This window comes from Anomaloglossus baeobatrachus, chromosome 2 (assembly GCF_048569485.1).
Source record: "Anomaloglossus baeobatrachus isolate aAnoBae1 chromosome 2, aAnoBae1.hap1, whole genome shotgun sequence".
Lineage (NCBI taxonomy): Eukaryota > Metazoa > Chordata > Amphibia > Anura > Aromobatidae > Anomaloglossus > Anomaloglossus baeobatrachus.
Genome location: NC_134354.1, coordinates 636,082,413 through 636,105,099, shown reverse-complemented (window position 1 = coordinate 636,105,099; position 22,687 = coordinate 636,082,413). Strand labels below are relative to the sequence as shown.

Genomic DNA, 22,687 nt, shown 5'->3' with positions numbered 1-22,687 from the left:
AATGTTTGATTTGTCCGAAGGAGTGGAGAGTGAAGCCAGCGTTGATTGGCCACAGATATCGGTTGAAACATGGGGATTAATAAATATTTGGGGGGGAACCATAGGGATTGAGAAGGGGTTTGTGCATGTGATCATCAAACGCTTTAAACCCATCCAATTTTCTGTTTTTGAACTCCAAGCCATATATTTTTAAAACATTTTACTTTTTTCTTTAAATTTACTTTTTTTGAGGACTTGAACCGCCAATCGTTTTATCGATTATATACTGCAATACAAACTAATTGTATTACATAAAGACTGGGCTGCACAGGAGGACCAAAAACAAAATGGCAGCCACAGCGGCCTTCATCAAATCACTAAGTGCAATGAACACGCCATCAGGTTTCTGCAACTGCATTACAGAGGGCAGATGATTGCTGGTCCACGCATGGGCAATCACGTTATTTAACGGTTTCTCTCCTTCACTAACCTAATTGATCATGTTATAGCCAGATGTAGAAGGGTGGTATAAGGAGTGTGTGGAGGGCTGTTTTATCTTCCATAAACAGCTGAAAAGTGTAGGCCAGTTCATGGGCTCTAGTATTTTTTGATTATTTTAACCACGATGGAATAAAAATTCTGTAAATCTTATGGGATTATTGCAAAATTGATGGACCTTTTCAATGCTTGGGATTGAGAAGCCTCCTTAAGACCAATACTCCTTCAGTCTGCCTTGTTTTGTCCAAGACTGATGTGAGCTGTTTAGAATAACGAGTTCATTAGAAGACAGCCAATTTCGCTAATATAAATAAGTTTATTTTAAAAGGCGAGGCACCTTTATTTTCCATGGTGACTTATCAGAAATCATTGTTCTGCACTGACATTGGGCATGAATCCTGGGTGCACCACATGCAGAGCACCAATTTTAATAAAATGCCCCATTGTGTAGGACATGGGTCCCCAATTCCAGTCCTCAAGGGCCGCCAACAGTGCATGTTTTCAGGATTTCCTTAGTATTGCACATGTAATAATTTAATCACCTGCACAGTTGATGATTCCAACACCCATGCAATGCTAAGGAAATCCTGAAAACATGCACTGTTGGCGGCCCTTGAGGACTGGAGTTCAGGAACCCTGGTGTAGGAACTGCGGTAACTTTCTTCGGATGTCTTCATATACTAAAACATGTGACCAAACAGGAGATGAAATAGAAAGTCTAAGAATGCATTTTGAAACTAAACTTAACGAATCAACACCGCAAAAAAAGTATACAAGCCAAAATGCAAAAAGTATATATTACTTTTATTAAGCAAAAAATAAAAATCAGTCCAAAGAATGGAACAACCCAAGAGATGAATGGTATTTATATTGATATGGGGGACCCGGCACCAACCCTGGTATACATTAAGAACCCATCATTACATAACCAAACATTGCATCATTCGTCCTGGATTAAGCACTGAGGTTGCGAAACACGCGTCGTGATACCACTTTGTTACCCTGACTTGGGACCCTGTGTGCTGGTTATTTGCACATTATCTTTGAATATATGATACAATGTTAGGCAATATACAAAGTTTTCCCACTTGCGAGTATGTCACTTATGGTTTAGGTGATATTTTTGTTGCATTTTCTTTCATCCACAATTTACACAGCTTATAATGATCTGTCTCTTGGGCTGTTCCATTCTTTTGAGACTGATTTTTATCATTTTGCTTAAAAAGATTTATGTATACTGTTTGAAAGTTGGCTTGCAATTTTTGTGGTATTTATTCTGTAATTTCATATGCTTTAAGCTTTCTATTAGGAATATGGTATAGGTGTTTTTAACTTAACGAATCATAAAAATGTAAAAAAATAAAGGTTTCTTTTTATATTTTTTTATTTGCAAATTAAGCAAATAGTTCTTATACTTAACTAAAAACAGGAGCAGATTCCTTTAGGGTAAACCATCCTTCTCTGACAGAATTTATTATGTAAAGCAATATCCATTTCAGAAAAGTCTATTTTATCAGCAGATATATGGGAAATCTCAAATAGCCAATGCCATGGAATATTCTGTACAGATTGGCTTTATTATTGTAAGAATTACACAACTTTACAGTAAAATGTCTATATACATAGGACAGTAACAATTTATGATGTGTAACTGATGGGCATAAACTGATTCCAGTCCTTTCTATAAATATAGCAGCTGAGATTTGTGCTGCTACAGAGCCAAAGTGTCTTTAATAAGTCTCCGCATTGTGGTGGTGACGGACGTTCCCAGAGAGTCTGTAATCTGAAAAGAGATTTTGTACAGATAGGGCTGCACATCCTTCAGGCTAGTATCAAACACATTGTCCACCTCCGATTGTGTTGGCATTTTTGGCAGATATTCATGCCTGTTCATCACTTCCACAATGTTAATAATCTTCTCCCCAAGTTTCTCTCCGACTTTCTCTCTGCAGATTTGTCGCTCCTGTTCGGTAGCTAGTGACACAATGTTTACTTTGATGGTCCAGACTTCCCATGGGATGCACTCGTCTGAGAATGGCCAGCGGGACTTTTTCTTCTGAAAGAATTCCAGAGACACTTGACCGATGCCATCACTTCCAGAATTCCTCAATGCATCCTGGGAAAAGGAAAAGAATATAGATTAGGAAAGTAAATGTTTGCAGTGAGTATTGATTCTATATAAGTAACTAGCTGTACTGCCCGGCTTCGCCCGGGTTAATAACTGCTGTTAACAAAATAGAATGTATTAACAAAAATGTATTCTGCACACAAAAACCACAAAACAAATAGATATAAATGTAATTATTAAATTGTTGCCTATATTAACCAGAGCTCAGATTAATTAACTAGCAAAATAGAAGCCAAGCTGTGATTGGTTGCTATTGGCAGCCTGATAAATCTCCAGGCAACAGAAAGCCCTCCCCCTGACAGTATATATTTGCTCACAGATACACATAATAGACAGGTCATGTGACTGACAGCTGCCGTATTTCCTATATGGTACACTTGTTGTTCTTGTAATTTGGCTGCTTATTAATCAGATTTTTATTTTTGAAGGATAATACCAGACTTGTGTGTGATTTAGGGCAATTATGTGGCGAGGTTGGTGTATGTGTGGTGAGATGTGTGCTGAGGGTGGTATATGTGTTCAAGCACGTGTTAGTGTGTGGCGCATTTTGTGTGTGTGTGTTCATATCCCCGAGTGTGGTGAGTATCCCATGTCGGGGCCCCACCTTAGCAACTGTACGGTATATACTCTTTGGCGCCATCGCTCTCATTCTTTAAGTTCCCCTTGTTCACATCTGGCAGCTGTCAATTTGCCCCCAACACTTTTCGTTTCACTTTTTCCCCCATTATGGGCCAAATTGATTGGTAAATTGGAACGCGCGGGGTTAAAATTTCGCCTCACAACATAGCACCCAGCGCTGCCCGGGAGAGTAACTGTCTCTGTCTCTTTCCCAGTCTGTCTATGCCTGTCTCTTTCCCAGTCTGTCACTTTCCCAGTCTGTCTGTATCTATCTCTTTGTGTCTGTCTCTTACCCTGTCTGTGTCTGCCTCTTTCCCTGGCTGCATTGTGACACGCCAACATTCCATATAAGGGCGTGACTGCGCATTCTTCTGAAGTTCTGGCTGCACTGTGGCTCCGAGCTCCATTCGCTTTAATGGAGGCAGGTTTTTTGGCGAATAACTAAAGAGCGGGGTTAAAATTTCCCCTCGAAACATAGCCTATGACGCTATCGGGGTCCAGAAGTGCGAGTGTGCAAAATTTTGTGGCTGTAGCTGCGACGGTACGGATGCCAATCCCGGACATATATACACACACACACACACAGCTTTATATATTAGATTGAGAACAAATGTTCTACACAAGCAAAATGTTTGGTCCAAAATGGAGTGATGGTACGAACCATGGTAACAATCAGGAAAATTGTCATTAGCTTGGTCTCTGTTAATATGCACACTCAGATACGATTTTGAGATGTACCCAGTTACCACTGGCCTTTATTCCCAGGTCCCATCTAAAACACACAGAAATGCTTTCCCAACCAGTCACTGGTGGCCAGTGTTTGGCCGAGTGGGCTTCTCCTAGCACTTTAGGCATGTTGAAAAAGGACGAGCAAGACTCGCATACCAGAAGAACATACAAGACTTAAAACTAACTTGTCTCACAAAAAGACAAGCCCTTGTTAAACAGAAAAATGAGAACGGATTGCACTGTAAGGCTATGTGCCCACGCTGCGTAAAATGCACGGATTTTGCCACGGATTTCTCGCGGAAAAGCCGCAGATTTCCCGAAAATCTTCAGCACAGCTACTCCCCAGCCATTTCTATGGCATTTGGGAAATGCTGTGCCAACACCTGCGGATTTTTCCGCAGCGGAAATTGTGCGGATTTTCGTCCGGAAAAATCTGCAACATGTCAATTATTGTTGCAGATTTTCTTCCGGATTTTGGCTTTAAAATTGGGAAAAAAAAATAAAAATCCGCACCAAAATCCGCATCAATTCCGTGGTAAATCCGCGGCAAATCCGCACCTATGAAAAGGTGTGGATTTTGCGGGAAAGGTGCGGATTTTGATGCAGAAAAATCCACACATACATTCTCCCGTGGACACAGCCTTAGGCCGGGGCCACACGGGGCACTAGTGCGATCCTCGCATGACACTCCGCTGACGCTGGCAGTACAGCAGAGCCGAGTGTCATGCGAGTATCCCTGCGACTGAGGTCCGACTGTGCGAGCAGACCTCAGCTGCGGGGGCGGGCCGGCACTGAGGAGGGGCGGGCGGGATTTCTCTCCTTCTCTCCTCTGGAGCCAGCTATTGCCATTCTCTCCCTGCACTCGCAGTACACTGGTGTACCGCGAGTGCAGTGAGATTTTTCTCTCGCCCCATACACTTGAATGGGTGCGAGAGAAAGTCTCGCATTACAGTCGCAGCATGCTGCGATTGTTTTCTCGGTCCGATTAGGGCTGAGAAAATAATCGCTCATGTGCGCTAATATTGGTCCGAGTGGAATGCGATGTTTTATCGCACTCCACTCGCACTGTTTTTCTCGCCATGTGGCTTGGGCCTTAAGGGGATTTTATGTTTTAGATCCACAATAAAGAAAAAAAAAAAAAAATAGAAAATTATCTTGAATGAGGGTATACTGCCTCCGTCTCAGTAATGCTAATGTAAAACAGCCTGGATATGTAGACATCCCCAACACCAGTATAGTATAGTATAGTATAGTATTAGTATAGTATAGTATGTGACATCTGCATGTGGCATTGAGAGGACGCCCCCCCCTGCAACCATTGCCAGATGCCATTCAACGACTTATCACAATGTGTTTTGTGCTTTTTCAGAGACTTTCATTTTTAATGTGAATAAGACTAAAGACTGGAGCATTAGCGAGGGCTCTAACAGATAGGTGGGAAATTAGGAATCTTTCTATGGTGCAAAAACAAAAAAGGTGTTCAATGACTGCAAGATATCGCATCTTACTGTACTCATTCAGTGAGACACGAATAGCCCAAACCTTCACATTCATTAGTCAGGAAGGACTGTGTTCACAGTTTGTGCCACTGATTGGCAGATGTATGCCGATACTCCATATGTGGTGAAAAACTACTGTTTGGGCGCTCGGAAGGGAAGGAGGAAATGAGCGCCATTTGACTTTTGGAGAACAAAATTATCTGGAATAGATTGTGGATGCAATGTCACATTTTCAGAGCCCCTGAATTGACTAAACAGGGCACACCCCCTCACAAGTGACAATTTAAAATTACAGCCCTTAAGAAATGTATCTAGATGTGTGGTGAGCACCTAGAGCTTTTTAGTAAAGCACATCATTCAACTGCTCACTGAAAGCGGAATGAGGCCTACAAAAGAAAAGAACATAGTATTTACAGTCAAATATGGTGGAGATTTAAAGATGTTTTGGAGTTGTTTTGCTGCCTCTTGCACTAGATGCATTGAGTGTGTGCAAGGCTTCATGAAATATGAAGACTACCAAAGGATTTTGGATCGCAATATATAGTGTCCAGTGTCAAAAAGCTGGGTTTGCATCCTAAGTCATGGGTCTTCAAGCAGGACAATGACCCCCAAACATACTTCAAGAACCCAGAAATGAATGGAAACAGTGCTGGAGAGTTCTGAAATGGCCACAATAAGTCTGGATCTCATCACATGGAACATCTGTGGAGAGATCTTAAAATTGCTGTTGGGAGAAGACACTCAAGTATGAGACCTGGAGCAGTTTGTAAAAAAAAAAAAAAAAAAAAAAAAAAAAGAAGGAGTAGTCCGAAATTTCAGATGATCAGATGAGAGGTGTAAGAAGCTTATTAATACCTATTGGAAGTGATTGACTACAGTTTATTGCAAAGGGTGTGTAACCAAATATTAAGTTGAGGGTGCCAATTTTGTCCAGTCCATCTTTGGGGCTATGTGATATGTAAAATTTGCCTTTTTTTCCTCATAGTGTGTTGTTCCACTACACACAATGAAAATAAACACGTGTATAAAAAAAAAAAAAACATGTGTAATTCAAATTTTCTGGGATAAATACTTTATTATTTGAAATAATTTCAAGGGTGCCAACACTTTCAGTCATAACTGTATAGCTGACATCTGCTGAGGATTTAGTCGGTTAGGCTTGTGAGGTGCCGCGATCAAGCGCCATACATGTACGTTGGTTTGTGGGAATGCGCTCTCGCAGTGCCGTCCAAGGGGAGCTTATAAATGGTCATTCACGTCATAAGTTTTTCTGAAGAAACTTGACTGAAACCTTCATAACATGTAAGGCTAAGGGTATGTGCGCACGTTGCTTTTTACCTGCTTTTTACCTGCTTTTTTGCTGCTTTTTCTTCTGCGCTGTTTAATGCCAAAATGGATGTGTTCTTCTATTCAAGCAAAGTCTATGGGAATTTGGGTTTCTTGTTCACACTATGTTGTTCAAAATGCTGCCTTTTTGTGGCAGAACTTTGGTCAAAAACTCAGCTTTGCAGTGCAAAACCCAAATGGCAAAAACAATTGACATGTTGCTTCTTTGAAAAGCTGAGTTTTTGACCAAAGTTCTGCCACAAAAAGGCAGCATTTTGAAAAACATAGTGTGAACAAGAAACCCAAATTCCCATAGGCTTTGCTTGAATAGAAGAACACATCCATTTTGGCATTAAACAGCGCAGAAGAAAAAGCAGCAAAAAAGCAGGTAAAAAGCAGGTAAAAAGCAACGTGCGCACATACCCTAAAACATTTTCCTACATACCCAAAATTGTTAATTTTGCCAGTGTGACAAACTGCATGACTGGTAACTGTACAACCACCGTAGTATTGAGTACACCACCTTAAACCTGCACGTGTGCTGATCTCTGTGGGCACAACTGGCACCGTATCATGTGAGAGGTCTCATGTCATAAACTACGCACAGCCTTGTGACTAAATCAGACAAGCCTAGCTCCAGCCAGATGCAGCGTTAACATTGGCAGCAGTCCTAGGACTGCCTGTGGCTAAGCACGATGACCTCAATCTTGTAACACTCCAGATTTAACTATACAGTAAAAAAATCCGGACACTCGGGTTCATCTCTTTCCAGATGGCAGAGGTTTGTGTAGCTGCCCCCGTTGATAACCTTGTTACACTGATATGCCGCCAGATGTGTGAAGTCCTTATATAACTTGTTAGGCTATGTGCGCACGTTGCGTACTAGCCCTGCAGAAATTTCTGCAGCGATCTGAAGAGCACATGTGCGCTTTAGATTGCTGCAGAAATGTCCGTAGTGAAAAAAAAAGCCGATTCCATGCGCTCTGCCTGCAGCTCCTGCCATAGACAGAGCAGGGGCTGCCGACAAAGCGCAGGAAAGAAGTGACATGTCACTTCTTTTTACGCAGCGCTTCGGCAGTAGCCGAAGCGCTGCGCTCTTAAACACCACGTGCGCACGGCCCCTGCACAATCTCCATAGATTGTGCAGGGGACGCAGGACGCATGCAGTTACGCTGCGCTACAAAGCGCAGCGTAACTGCATGTATTTACGCAACGTGCGCACATAGCCTTACAAGGACTGAAGCATATACAGAATTGTTTTGCAAGTGCTCAATGAAAAGCAAGTGGAGAACCAAGAAGCTCTTCAGGAATCTCATTAACGCCCCATAGATTTCAATGTAAGGCAAATAAGACTATGATCTAACCACTTATTGCCAAGTGCAGCCACCTGTGCACTTCCTTTTCTAGACAAAGGTAACAAAAGCATGCGGTACAACACCATAGAAGATTAGGAGATGCATTTGCGGGACATTTATTTTGGAGACATTGCCGTTAAAAAGCTAGCGAGTCAGACCTGGCCATTAAAGCCACACTGTACAGACTGCATCACAATGTCAATCTTTTCTGTTTCATGGAAAGATCCTTTAGGTTTTTGAAAAATGTAAATATTAATGCCATTTGAGCAATGAAGAACAACAATCATTACTATGGATCCAATTGTTATTTCAGGCAGATATATCTGACACGGAATGCCCTGCTATGAATGCTTTGCCCTGGGCCTTAGAGGGTTATGGCATAAATTCGCTTTGGATGTCTGAATCCCTGTGTCATGTATGGTTACCATACGTTCTTGCACTAGACAATTGTTTTCTTGTAGAGAATGTTGATCATCCACAATACAAGTGTTAAATGTATAATTGGCGGAGCCCTCCACTGAATATAGGGTTTCAAGTCCTCCATGTGAATATAGTGACCACCACTCCTGGAGCGGTGACCAGTTGTGAACACTACTGCTTCATTTACATAGGTCACGCTGGCCCCCATTCTAGAAATCAGTGGTAGACCCCTAAATTCAAACCCATAAAATCATACAGGTATCACCCATCCAGCTGTTTAGTTTGATAAGTGTTATTCATAAACTAGCTAAGCAAAAAAAGTTATCAAAATCTAGGATCCCACAAACTATTAAAGGGAACCTGTCAGGTCCAATATGCACCTAGAACCACGAGCAGTTCTGGGTACACATTGCTAATCCCTGCCTAACCGTGCCTGTATACACTAGCACAGATAAAGAGATCTTTAGAAAAAGTATTTCTAAAGATCTTTTTTGTATGCTATGAGCTATGACTAGCCCCCTGGGCGTTACTTCCCCTGGTCAGTCGGCTCCATTAGCATGTCAGTATGTCCCTCTGGGTGTGGTAACATGCTAATGAATACGCAGCGTCACAGGATGATCCCACTCACCTCTCCGCCACCATTGCGTCCGACGGGGGATTTCAGCTCGGAGTTTGGGTCATGTACACTATGAAGCCGGGTGTATGCACACAATGATCTGTGCTGACAGAGCAGACATCCATTGAATTTGTTAGATCTTTTTGCCCCCCAAGCAGCAATGGAAATTAAACCAGAAACCACATTTAAATGAAATGAATCATAAGTTTTGTTTCTACTAGTTATGCCAAAGGATAAAAAATGTTTTAAATAAGTTTTGCTAGTCATGCATTGTAGAAGAATATATAATGAAGATTTCAGAAAGTGAATCGAAGCCAGAAGAATGGAGCTGGCGGTAGTAGCCAATAAAAGAGGAGCGAACCTGAGGTTTGGTTTTTGAACCGAACACCAACTTAAAAAACAGAGCTCGGGTTCGGATGCTTTACAAGGGAACTTAACTCACACGAGCATTGCTGTGCTCCGGTACGCTCGGGGCTCAGCCCTGTGTGAGCCGCTTGCAGTGTTTACCCCCTCACTGGGGGTAACAACTGCGTGATCATAGGTAATGTGCACCAAACAATGAAAAAAAAAAAAAAAAATTGAAAAAGCCTGCCCTCCCTTCCCAAGAAGTAATCTGCTTATGTCTGGCTGTATGTGGACGGAGATTCAAACTGCCATTCAGTGTTTTCGAACCGGGCTCAAGCAAGTCTGAACCAGTGGAGGTTCGGTTCCATTGCGCCTAGCGAACCGAACCTCCAAATGTTCGCTCATCTTTAAATTGTCTCTCCAGGAAAGGAGACAAACTCTAGCGCAGCGCCACCTATTGGAAGTAGCAATCCTAAAAGTCAGAAGTGGATTTTTAACAATCCTTTGTATAGGACTTAGGATTTTATGCCAGATCAGAATCCCAATTTGCAGACACGGTGTTTCGGGGGTGCTTGATCCTCGTCAGTGCAAAGTATGGGGTGTCTGATCTGGCTCATGAGAAGCTATGTGGGGGGACCACGGGGGAACACTATTCTCCTTAAGGAGACTTTGCAAGCCAGTCTGGCTCATCTTTAGTAACCAATGCAGTTCTATAGTTCATTTTAAGCAGGCCATACTCTCACTTACTGTCCACCACTCAATAGCTTAACAGCAATTCCAAATTAACTTCCCATATTCATGGACACTCAGTATGGATGGGTATGACTAGATCATCAATGGATAGAGAAGTAAACCACTGACAGACACCTCTGGGATGATGATTTATAAGAGAACACGAATGGGGACATTGAAAGTCACCTTCCCAATCCTTTTTCAACATCTGGAGAGTATAATTCTCAAGTCCCTTTCTAATTACTTAGCCCTATACAGAGCAGGAAAAGAACTTTGGTATTCTGATTACAACTACAGTAAGCAAATACGTTTTTAGGGTGTATAAAAGAAAATCCTGAGATACCGGTGTAATATTACCCCGCTATAAGTCACTTGTAAGACCTCCATCTTTTGAACACTGATTTTAATTTCAAACAGTATCAGAAATCTAGGGAGGGTTAATGCTGGGAAAAAGATTATGAACTACAAGGCATGTTTTTTTTTGTACAATGAAAGACTTGAAAAATTGTAGTATAGATACAACGAACTAATCCTAAATGAGGTTAATACAAACTGGATGGATTACAAAGAACCGGGGGACATTTATATGTGGAGACAGGAGTAGATCACGTTATGTCCTAACTTAACCCTTTCGCACAAAAGCCTGGTTTTGACTTTGTGACCGAGGCAATTTTTTAATTTACCAGTGTCAGTTTGACAGGTTATAAGTCTGGGATAATTCAACAGATCCCAGTGATTCGGAAGTTGTTTTTTCGTGACATTTTGTACTTTAGGATAGGGATAAAATTAAGATGATAACTTTTGAGTTTACTTGTGAAAATATTGGAAATTTGGCAGAAATTTTGAAACATTTAATTTTTATATCTTTAAACCAGAAAGTTATGTTATATAAAATAGTTAAATACCATTTCCCACATGTCTAGTTTACAATTTCTGAAACATAACTTTTTTTTGTTAGGAAGCTAGAAGGATTCAAAGTTTAATCAGCAATTTCTAATTTTTCCAACAAAATTTACAAAACCATTTTTTTTAGGGATCATATCATTATGCAATTTCTCCTGAGTACACTGATACCTCATATGTAGTGGAATTCTACAATTTGAGCGCACGGCTGAGAAGGGAAGGAGCGCCATTTGCATTCTATAGCCCACAATTGTCTAGAATAGATAGCAAGCGCCTTGTTCCGTTCCGAGAGCCATCCGTGTGAGGTCTTGATTTTGGAAGGGTGGGGGGGGGGGGAGGGGCGAGTGGACATTTTTTTATTGGTACCATTCTCGGGGACATAACATTTTTGGATAGATTTTTATTCTCATTTTTGGTAGGTAGAATTAACATTAAGCAGCAATTCGGGAATTGGCGTTTTGGGATTTTTTTATGCCGTTCACCGTTGGCAAAAGTAACACCGGTTTATTCTTCGAGTCAGTACGGTTACACTGATACCACATTTATATCTTATGTTTTGCCGATTTTACACAAAAACTTTTTTAGAAAAAAAAATGTCTTGCATTACTGTATTTTCAGAGCTATAGCTTTTTTACGTTTCCACTGATGGAGCTGTGTGGCGGCTTGTTTTTTGTGGGACAAGATGTAGTTTTCAGTAATACCATTTTTGTTTATATTCAACTTTTTGATTGCGTTTTATTACACTTTTTCTGCAATATGATGAATCATTTTTTGATGCTTTTTGTTTTAAACTGTAGGGGTTAAATAGTGTGACAGTTTTATAGATCAAGTCAGGCCAGATGCGGTGATAACCAAATAATTGTACTTTGTTTTTATATAAATGTATTTTTGAGTATAATTTGATTTTTACATTTTCCAAGTTTTTTTTTTTTTTTTTTTACTTTTCTTAACTATTTTTACCTGGTCCCTATATAGGACTTTAACTTAGTCTGATTGCTGTTATACTGAATTGCTATGCAGCAGCATAGCAATGCATTACACTCAGTGTCAGGCTTCAGATCGCCTAATCAGACTCTGCTGCAGGCTGTCTCACAGGCCATCATACATAGGAAACCCAGAGGTCATCATGTGACCTCTGGCTGCTATGACAGCCCTCAGGTCCTCAGTGATCAGGAGACCCGGGAGCAGTAAGAGAAGCAGTTCTCAGTACCTCTGAAACATTATGTGCCGTGGTCACTATTGATCGCTGCACATAGAGGAATGAAAAGGGTTAACATTAGGGATGAGCGAATGTATTCGACACCATTCGGTATCCGACGGATAAAACATCTGCTCCGATACTTCCATTTTCATTTCTGAATTCCTGGTGCCTGTTTTCCAGCCAATTAACACTTCTGATGTTGCTTGCTCTTCACAGTAACACTGCAGCCATCTTTGTTGTGATGTTACTATGATTGGCTTCATTTACATACACGTTGGCGCAGAGAGAGAGAGAGAGACTGCCTTTTCCCCTCCATTTCGGCCTTTTCCTTTGTCACCACAGGTCGCCGTTAGGTCCAATGTGAAATTATTCGTGTTTCCCATAGACTTGCATTGGGCCGCGAATAGTCGAATAGTGGTGACCTATTCGTCGGATATCGTAAAGTCGGATATTTTGGTATTCGATCATCCCTAGTTAACATCAACAAGACCTGTCCAATGAGGTCCTGGTGATGTCTCCAGGGAAACCCGGTGATGGCAGCATGCGGGGGGGGGGGGGGGGGGGGGGGGGGGGAGGGGGTGTCGCAATCCCCTCCTCACCGCCAACCATTGATAAACGTCGGCTCTGTACAAAGCCTAGCAGAAGCCGACATTTATCATTTATATACCGCCGGTGGTCCTGGAGCGCTTAACAGGTACATTGTTGACACTGACAGGATTTAAAAGGTCTGGATTGCCATCTAATTATAGCACTCAATGCCATTTATCACAATGATTTTTAGTCGGTCGATAAAAATTTAACATGCAGATGAAACCAGACACCCCTCAGGAATCAAATATGTCCTTTTTGGCCTGTTACTGAAGTGTCATGAGCCAGCACTGCATGACTCTTTAGTAGAGGTGGTCGAACCTTTGGAGGTCGGTTCGCTGGGTACAGTCGAATCTTCGATAAAGTTCGGTTTGTGACCCTGACTTGATTCAAACCTCAATGGAAGTCAGTAATTGGGCAGTTCATGTCTCCCCCCACATGCAGCCAGCCATAAGCAGATCACTTCCAGGGGAGGGCGGGAGGAGGTTTTTTACATTTTCTTTTTTGTGCGTGTGTGCACACTACATCAGATCACACTGTTACCCCCAATGTGAGCTATTCAAACCAGGGCTGTGGAGTCGGTAAGCCAAACCTTCGACTCCGACTCCTCAAATTCTCTTGCACCGACTCCGACTCCGGCTCCGACTCCGACTCCGGCTCCTACATATATTGCTTATAGTTAGGTGAAAAATTTATTGTAGTACATGAATATGTGTATGTGAACATCAGACATTTAATAATTTTTATGATACAATAATCAAGATATTTGGATAGAACATAAAATATATTTATTGGAATACAACTTTAGAACACAAAAAACTGTAATAAATTGTAAATATGTAATACACTATGTAATATACAGTAGATTACATATATATCTTGTGTGTGTATATACACTAATATATATATATATATATATATATATATATTTTACATATTTACAATTTATTAGTTTTTTGTGTTCTAAAGTTGTATTCCAATAAATATTTTATGTTCTATCCAAATATCTTGATTATTGTATCATAAAAACAATTAAATGTCTGATGTTCACATTGTACTACAATAAATTTTTCACTTAAATATAAGCATTATACTAAATGTTATTATTTAGTAAAATATTCAGCACATTCTGCATTGCACTCCTGTCCCCAATTTATTATATATTTTAGGAGTCGGAGTCGGTGCATTTTATACCGACTCCGACTCCACCAAAATGAGCTCCGACTCCGACTCCGACTCCACGACTCCGACTCCACAGCCCTGATTCAAACACTGTAAGCGGCTCACACAGGGCTGATCATCACTCATACCCACACACATTGCTGCTTGCTTAAGTGATTTGCACTCATAGCTCACTCGAACTTCGAACCCGAACCTTGTTTTTTTGGAAGTCTAGTTCAGATCCCGAGCCTCAAACCTCAGCTTCGCTCATCTCTACTCTTTAGAGCACCAGAACTGCACACATGACTCAGGTAATACACATACACCCTAGTATCACTTTTTAGGCATAGTGCTAAAACTCATCTTTCTAAACATGCCTCTGTTTGATATATTCAATAAAATGTCCACTACTTGAACAACCCCTCCTCATGCCCTATGTTCGCCCCCATAAAAAAAAAAACAAAAAAAAAAAAACAACCCTCTGGAACCTTGCCGGCAACAAAGTCGAGTATATGCTTTATATTTATGGTGGCAAACATGAGGAATAAGAATGGGGTTGTCCAAGTAGTGGACAACCCCTTTAAGGCAGATGAATATAGACATGTTATAATAATTCCACACTTACAAATTGTACAATTTGACATATACTGGCTACAACTGAAAAAGCTTTAGGCTTTAACATTTCAGGATCTTATTGATCAAAGTACACACACACACACACACACACACACACACATGAATGTCTCACCTTGAACTCATTGACAGCTTTGCGCAGGGCTCTGTCCAGCTCTTCTGATGAGACCCGGACATATGTAAATTCTATGAAGTCACAGTCTATGTCTTGGGTTCCCACAGTGCCAATGGAATAGGTGCCTTCTTTCTTGTAATGGAACTTGCCTGTGCTTCTGTGAAGAAGTATAGTATGTAGGACGGCTAGCATTGCTTCCTCCACCTGTCGACCCTCCACAGACACTTCTAACACCTCTGAACGGCAATTCATGGTCTCTAAATGTTGCACAATGTCCTACTTTTTCCTATATGTGTAAAAGAAGAAAAAAAAAAAACAAAAAACAAACACATTTAAAGTCAACACTTACATTGGAGATCAAAATTAGAGAACAACGTACGATCACTTTTTTTTTCAGAAATAATGGAATCTACATTTGATCAACATTTGATGGTGTTTTTGTAAGGGGTACACTATGCCACTAGAACAGTGTTTTACAAAAGATCAAAAGCTTATCAACATAAAACCTTTATTTTATCCAAAACATGATGATCATAATTAGAGAACAACAATGACTGTAGCACAGAGAAAGATTATAACTAAATTTTCTGAAGGTAACAACAGTCAACAATCAGTAGGAAGTGTACAGGCCTTTGCCTTGAATGACTGCAGCCCATCTGCAGCCACAGGACATCACTAGTCTCTCACACTGCTCTGGTGCGATTTAGGACCACTCTTTTCCCAGTCTCTTTCACAGTTCTTTGTTGTGGGTTTCTTGGCCACAACTTTGTAACTAAGGATTTTTCAGAGGTTTTCTATTGGGTTTAGAGCAGGACTCTGGTCGGCCATATCATTGTTTCAATATTTCAGCTTCAATGAACTGCTTTCCCCATTTTGCTGTGTGACAGGGGGCATTGTCCTACATGAAAATTGCTGGATGGTTGAGTGAGGAACACAAGTAAGGAACCACGTGTTGTTGAAGAAGGTTATGATACACACTTGCATTCACTCTGCCATTTTGCTGTATGTTGACGTCCAACTCCTGCTGCAGAAAACATTCCCCAAACCATGATACTTCCTCCACCACCTTTCACTGACTTCTTAACACACTTTGGGTTCAGACTTTCCCCAGTTTGTTGATGAACATAATGTTTCCCATCAGGGCCAAATAAACTTTCTTTCATCACTAAAATGAACTGTGAACCATTTCTCCTCTACAAAAGGTGAGTCTAGCCTTTTGATTCTTTCTGCTAATCAGAGGTTTGGTCACTGCAGAGTGGGCTTTCAGTCCAAATGCTCTTAAATGTCGTGATACTATGACGTGACAGATCTTTACCCTGCTCAGCTCTGAACTAGCGAATAATTCCAGCTGCAGTGCTGAAACGCTTACCCATGGAGAGTCTCTGCATTATCCGGTCCTCTCTTGCATTTGTCTTTCGAGGCAGACCAGCCTTCTTGGGGAACTTGAAAGTTTGTGATGTTGTCTCCCTCCCTGAAGAAGCTATACATGGAATCTTCTGTTTCCCTGGTGAAACGTGCGTCGGGGAGTGTTGGGGGAACTTTCCTTCTTTGGTACATTGATGTTAGTCTTCATACTTTTGCACTAGGCACCTTATACAGGCATGTATAGGCAAACTATTCTGGGGCATTAACCCTTGATATAACCATTTCCTTGTATGCATTCATTATTCTGGGATATATGTATCCTTGTCAGGGTTACTGACATTTCTTTCTTATTAAATTATTTCCATTATGTGTGACAAATAGTTACCCTTATATGAAATGCGTCTAACATTTAATACTTTGATATTTGTGGTATAACTGACTTCCACGAGACCATTTAGCTGAATTCTTCTTATCCCAGGTTTCTTGTTATCAATTGGATTTAGTGGTTTATTCATATAACTCCTGGTGCCATATGATTGTATTTTACTAACTTTCATAGACATGAGCGTCTCTTCATGTGTTTATACCGCTTTTCTCCTTTTCAGTGTGCCACCGCTTTTTGCATATTAATAAAAATGTTTTGGTAAACGCATTTAAACTCCTGTTTGTAGATATACATACCATCTATACTGCCATACACCGTGTTATACACATACCATCTATACTGCCATACACCGTGTTATACACATACCATCTATACTGCCATACACCGTGTTATACACATACCATCTATACTGCCATACACCGTGTTATACACATACCATCTATACTGCCATACACCGTGTTATACACATACCATCTATACTGCCATACACCGTGTTATACACATACCATCTATACTGCCATACACCGTGTTATACACATACCATCTATACTGCCATACACCGTGTTATACACATACCATCTATACTGCCATACACCGTGTTATACACATACCATCTATACTGCCATACACCGTGTTATACACATACCATCTATACTGCCATACACCGTGTTATACACATACCATCTATACTGCCATACACCGTGTTATACACATACCATCTATACTGCCATACACCGTGTTATACACATACCATCTATACTGCCATACACCGTGTTATACACATACCATCTATACTGCCATACACCGTGTTATACACATACCATCTATACTGCCATACACCGTGTTATACACATACCATCTATACTGCCATACACCGTGTTATACACATACCATCTATACTGCCATACACCGTGTTATACACATACCATCTATACTGCCATACACCGTGTTATACACATACCATCTATACTGCCATACACCGTGTTATACACATACCATCTATACTGCCATACACCGTGTTATACACATACCATCTATACTGCCATACACCGTGTTATACACATACCATCTATACTGCCATACACCGTGTTATACACATACCATCTATACTGCCATACACCGTGTTATACACATACCATCTATACTGCCATACACCGTGTTATACACATACCATCTATACTGCCATACACCGTGTTATACACATACCATCTATACTGCCATACACCGTGTTATACACATACCATCTATACTGCCATACACCGTGTTATACACATACCATCTATACTGCCATACACCGTGTTATACACATACCATCTATACTGCCATACACCGTGTTATACACATACCATCTATACTGCCATACACCGTGTTATACACATACCATCTATACTGCCATACACCGTGTTATACACATACCATCTATACTGCCATACACCGTGTTATACACATACCATCTATACTGCCATACACCGTGTTATACACATACCATCTATACTGCCATACACCGTGTTATACACATACCATCTATACTGCCATACACCGTGTTATACACATACCATCTATACTGCCATACACCGTGTTATACACATACCATCTATACTGCCATACACCGTGTTATACACATACCATCTATACTGCCATACACCGTGTTATACACATACCATCTATACTGCCATACACCGTGTTATACACATACCATCTATACTGCCATACACCGTGTTATACACATACCATCTATACTGCCATACACCGTTATACACATACCATCTATACTGCCATACACCGTGTTATACACATACCATCTATACTGCCATACACCGTGTTATACACATACCATCTATACTGCCATACACCGTGTTATACACATACCATCTATACTGCCATACACCGTGTTATACACATACCATCTATACTGCCATACACCGTGTTATACACATACCATCTATACTGCCATACACCGTGTTATACACATACCATCTATACTGCCATACACCGTGTTATACACATACCATCTATACTGCCATACACCGTGTTATACACATACCATCTATACTGCCATACACCGTGTTATACACATACCATCTATACTGCCATACACAGTGTTAAACACATACCATCTATACTGCCATACACCGTGTTATACACATACCATCTATACTGCCATACACCATGTTATACACATACCATCTATACTGCCATACACCATGTTATACACATACCATCTATACTGCCATACACCGTGTTATACACATACCATCTATACTGCCATACACCGTGTTATACACATACCATCTATACTGCCATACACCATGTTATACACATACCATCTATACTGCCATACACCATGTTATACACATACCATCTATACTGCCATACACCATGTTATACACATACCATCTATACTGCCATACACCGTGTTATACACATACCATCTATACTGCCATACACCATGTTATACACATACCATCTATACTGCCATACACCATGTTATACACATACCATCTATACTGCCATACACCATGTTATACACATACCATCTATACTGCCATACACCGTGTTATACACATACCATCTATACTGCCATACACCGTGTTATACACATACCATCTATACTGCCATACACCATGTTATACACATACCATCTATACTGCCATACACCGTGTTATACACATACCATCTATACTGCCATACACCATGTTATACACATACCATCTATACTGCCATACACCATGTTATACACATACCATCTATACTGCCATACACCGTGTTATACACATACCATGTACATCACAGTATACCACCATAGACACCGCTATACACGCATTATAAAGGTCAGCCCTTCCACCCATGTTAGCTGTGGGCTGAGGTGATCTCCGGAGAATGAAGCCGCCATCCCCGGGGTCACAGCCTCCGTCTCTCCCCTTCTGCCCAGCCCCGGTGACCTATCGTGATACCCTGCACTACAGACGTCCACGTTAGCACCGATCTGTAGACCCACCGTGTATAGGAGCCAAGGAGTGCGGAGAAATAGCGGCGCCCGCACCACACCGCGCTCTTCCTGTTACTGGCAGAACCAAAACAATACACGTCACTGGGCCGTACCATCACCAGCGAACCTCGTGGGGAGCGGACTGTACCATGCACACAGCTGCAGCCGCTGCTCCTCGGTTTTATGCACTTTGCACTATATGTGATATTACAACGGCTCCACTTACGTCACATTCAGCAGCAGGACTGAGTTGTAGGTGATCGCGAGCTGTAGGACCTTGCATTACGTCACAACCATGTGATCGGACTTGGGCGGAGTTAGTATAGCTCCTCCATGGGTGGGGGAGGACGTAGGACGGAGAAACGTACGAGCCGTGTGACGTACTGCTGCACCGTGTGTGACGTCTGTGGATTACACGTATGTGCAGCTGAGTGGGTATTGCACAGGCCAGGCCACACCAATGTCTGCTACAGCGGCATATTCCAGGCCTCCCGGTGGCGGGAGCTTTCCTGGGCTCAGTGAGACGCTGTGACCGTGTCCTATCTGCACGGGTTACGGAGGCCGGGGCAGCGGGTAAAGGGCAGAGCAAGGAGGAGAGGCCATGATAGTCCTCAGGCGACGCTCACATGTTCAGTACGAGCTCTTTTACCTCAGTATTTGTAGCTAAAACCAGGAGTGGAACAAGCAGAGGAATAGAAGCACGTGACCACTTCTGTATTACCCACTGCTGGATGTGGCTTATAAATACTAATGTGAAATACTGACCAATTCAGTGCACAGGGCCTCACTGAGGACATAAGGAGGCCGGCATCACACGACTACAGGTTTCACAGAGGGAGGGTCATACATGGCCGCTTGTAAGTTTCTGCTTAAAGGGGCTGTATGTCAAAAGTCTGCAGTCACTACACAGCTGCAGGCTCAAATCCTCACATCACACGCTATGAGGATTCTCTGGTGCTGATTGGTTTTCCTGAAAGGTGAAATTGCATGCGTGTGCTGAGGGCTCCAGTACTGGCAGCGAGACAGCGGTCACGAGGAAGGTCATACTCAGCTGCACTGAGGCCACCAGCAAGACTGAGCGGACACGTGACCCAAAGTATGTGATATGGTCACCTGCACTGAGGGAGGCCGCACATGACAGATGGGGAGCAGTCACGTGACCCCCAAGTACATATGCTCACCTGCACTGAGAAGTCACCAGCGAGACCGAGCAGACTCGCGACCCCAAGTATGATATGCTCACCTGCATGGAGAGGCCGCCAATGAGATCGAGCAGTCATGATTCCATGTATGTCATATGCTCACCTGCACTGAGGCCACCAGCAAGACCGAGCGGACACGTGACCCAAAGTATGTGATATACTCACCTGTGGGGAGCAGTCACGTGACCCCCAAGTACATATGCTCACCTGCACTGAGAAGTCACCAGCGAGACCGAGCAGACTTGTGACTCCATGCATGTCATATGCTCACCTGCACTGAGTGAGGCCGCACACGGCTGGTGGTTGATCAGGCAGAGAGTGAGCAGATCATATACGGAGACACACCATGTGATTTCACTGCAGACTTTGGTGGAACACACGGACAACTTCTTTAGTTATGTTCTCACAATCATACAGTTCCATATTAGCACAATCTTTTACCATTTCCTGCTCCCCAGCTGCCATTCCAGATGCTTCTATGAGACAAGACAGACTTCTCTCTCTAAATCTTCCACACTAGGTTGGCACCTCACAATCCACCCCTGTATCAGGGTGACCCTGTTCAGCCCCCACTGTCTCTAGACCACCAACAGCTCTGCTCCATTGTTCCCATTTGGCTATACTCCCAGGATAATGCTTCTGCCACTTTTCTGAATTCTTGTTCTGGTAGACTCCGCTTTCTGTCTGGCGGCTGCTTACTGTGCTGTAACTATAGGCACTCTAAGACACTAGGCCTCAACAGCCCCTTATATAGCTAAAGCTCCTCCCTTAGCTTTCCACTAATTGCTAACCCTTTCTTGCCCAAACCCCCTACAGCTAGTAAAAGATTTCACAGTACACAGCATTAGGCCTCTTTCACACGTACGTGCCGCCGGTACGTGTTTGGCAGTTTTCTCACGTACCGGAGACACGTACACACGTAGACCTAGGTATTCCTATGGTTTTGGACACGTAAGTTTTTTCGCACGGAACGTGTGTCTGTTTCATACTTACGTGTGTCCGTGTGTTTCTCACAGCAACATGTCTGTTTTCACTCCAGCATCACGGGTGTCACACGGAACGCAAACGTGTCACACGTAATGCAAACGGACCACACGGATGTGTTCGTGTGACACGCACCGGAGAAAAGACATGTGTCTGTGAGAAAAAAAACAAATCTTTACTCACCTTCTCCTGCCCTGCAGTCTCTGCCGCTGCTGTCACTTGCTGCCAAACGCCGCTCATTATGCTAATTGAATATTCACTTCACTGCGGCTGGAAGCAGCAGCAACAGGGAGTCGGCAGGACCGGAGACCGAAGATCAGCACCACGGACAGCGACGCCAGGGACAGGTGAGCATAAAGTTCCCGTTCTCCATGTGTTATCACGGATAACACATGGAGAACGCACGTGTGCCATACACATGGAACACCGAGGGCAATACGCACCTTTGACACGTCCGTGAAAAACGTGCGTGATTTTCACGGACGTGTAAAAGAGACCTTAGGCCTCCTTCAAACAGTCGTGTCTCCGGTACGTGAGATGTCCATTTTTACACCTACTGGAGGCATGGACACATGTAGACCCATTAAAATCAATAAGTCTGCGCATACCTCCGTGTTTTGACCTGGACGTGTGTCCGTATGCTCCAGACGGCGACATGTGCATTTTTCTCCCGCAGCACTGATTTCACACAGACCACAACCTGATGTGATCCATGTGACATCAGTGTGACACGTACCGGAGAAAACACGTCTTTGAAATAAAATGATTTAGTTTTTCATACTTACCAGTTTCCATCGCTGCTGTCAATTTTTCTGGGCCCGCTTATTTTGCTCATGCATATTCACTGCACCACGGACCCAGAAGCAGCAGCGGCGGGTACAGGTAAGAATAAAAGTTGCTGTCTGTGTGCTATCCA

General features: G+C 42.3%; 1 protein-coding gene across 2 annotated transcripts; it reads right to left on the bottom strand.

Moving 5' to 3' along the window:
- Window positions 1–1,843: 1,843 nt before the first annotated feature.
- Window positions 1,844–19,911, bottom strand: ATG101 (autophagy related 101). Of its 2 annotated transcripts, none has more exons than XM_075336906.1 (3): window positions 19,812–19,911; window positions 14,847–15,132; window positions 1,844–2,593 (listed from the first exon to the last, which is right to left on the bottom strand). In XM_075336906.1, the coding sequence occupies exons 2-3, from the start codon at window positions 15,096–15,098 to the stop codon at window positions 2,189–2,191; spliced, it is 657 nt and encodes a 218-aa protein (XP_075193021.1). In that variant the 5' UTR covers window positions 15,099–15,132; window positions 19,812–19,911; the 3' UTR covers window positions 1,844–2,188. The 2 variants fall into 2 exon arrangements, with proteins under 2 accessions (XP_075193021.1, XP_075193022.1); XM_075336907.1 differs by lacking the exon at window positions 19,812–19,911 and adding an exon at window positions 19,595–19,762.
- Window positions 19,912–22,687: the final 2,776 nt, after the last annotated feature.

What these genes read in the sequence shown, in the direction of transcription:
- ATG101 (XM_075336906.1), bottom strand. Translation starts at nt 15,098, where the DNA reads ATGAATTGCCGTTCAGAGGTGTTAGAAGTGTCTGTGGAGGGTCGACAG. An exon ending in AAGCTGTCAATGAGTTCAAG is followed by an intron (nt 2,594 to 14,846) that starts GTGAGACATTCA and finishes TCCTTTTCCCAG; the next exon opens with GATGCATTGAGGAATTCTGG.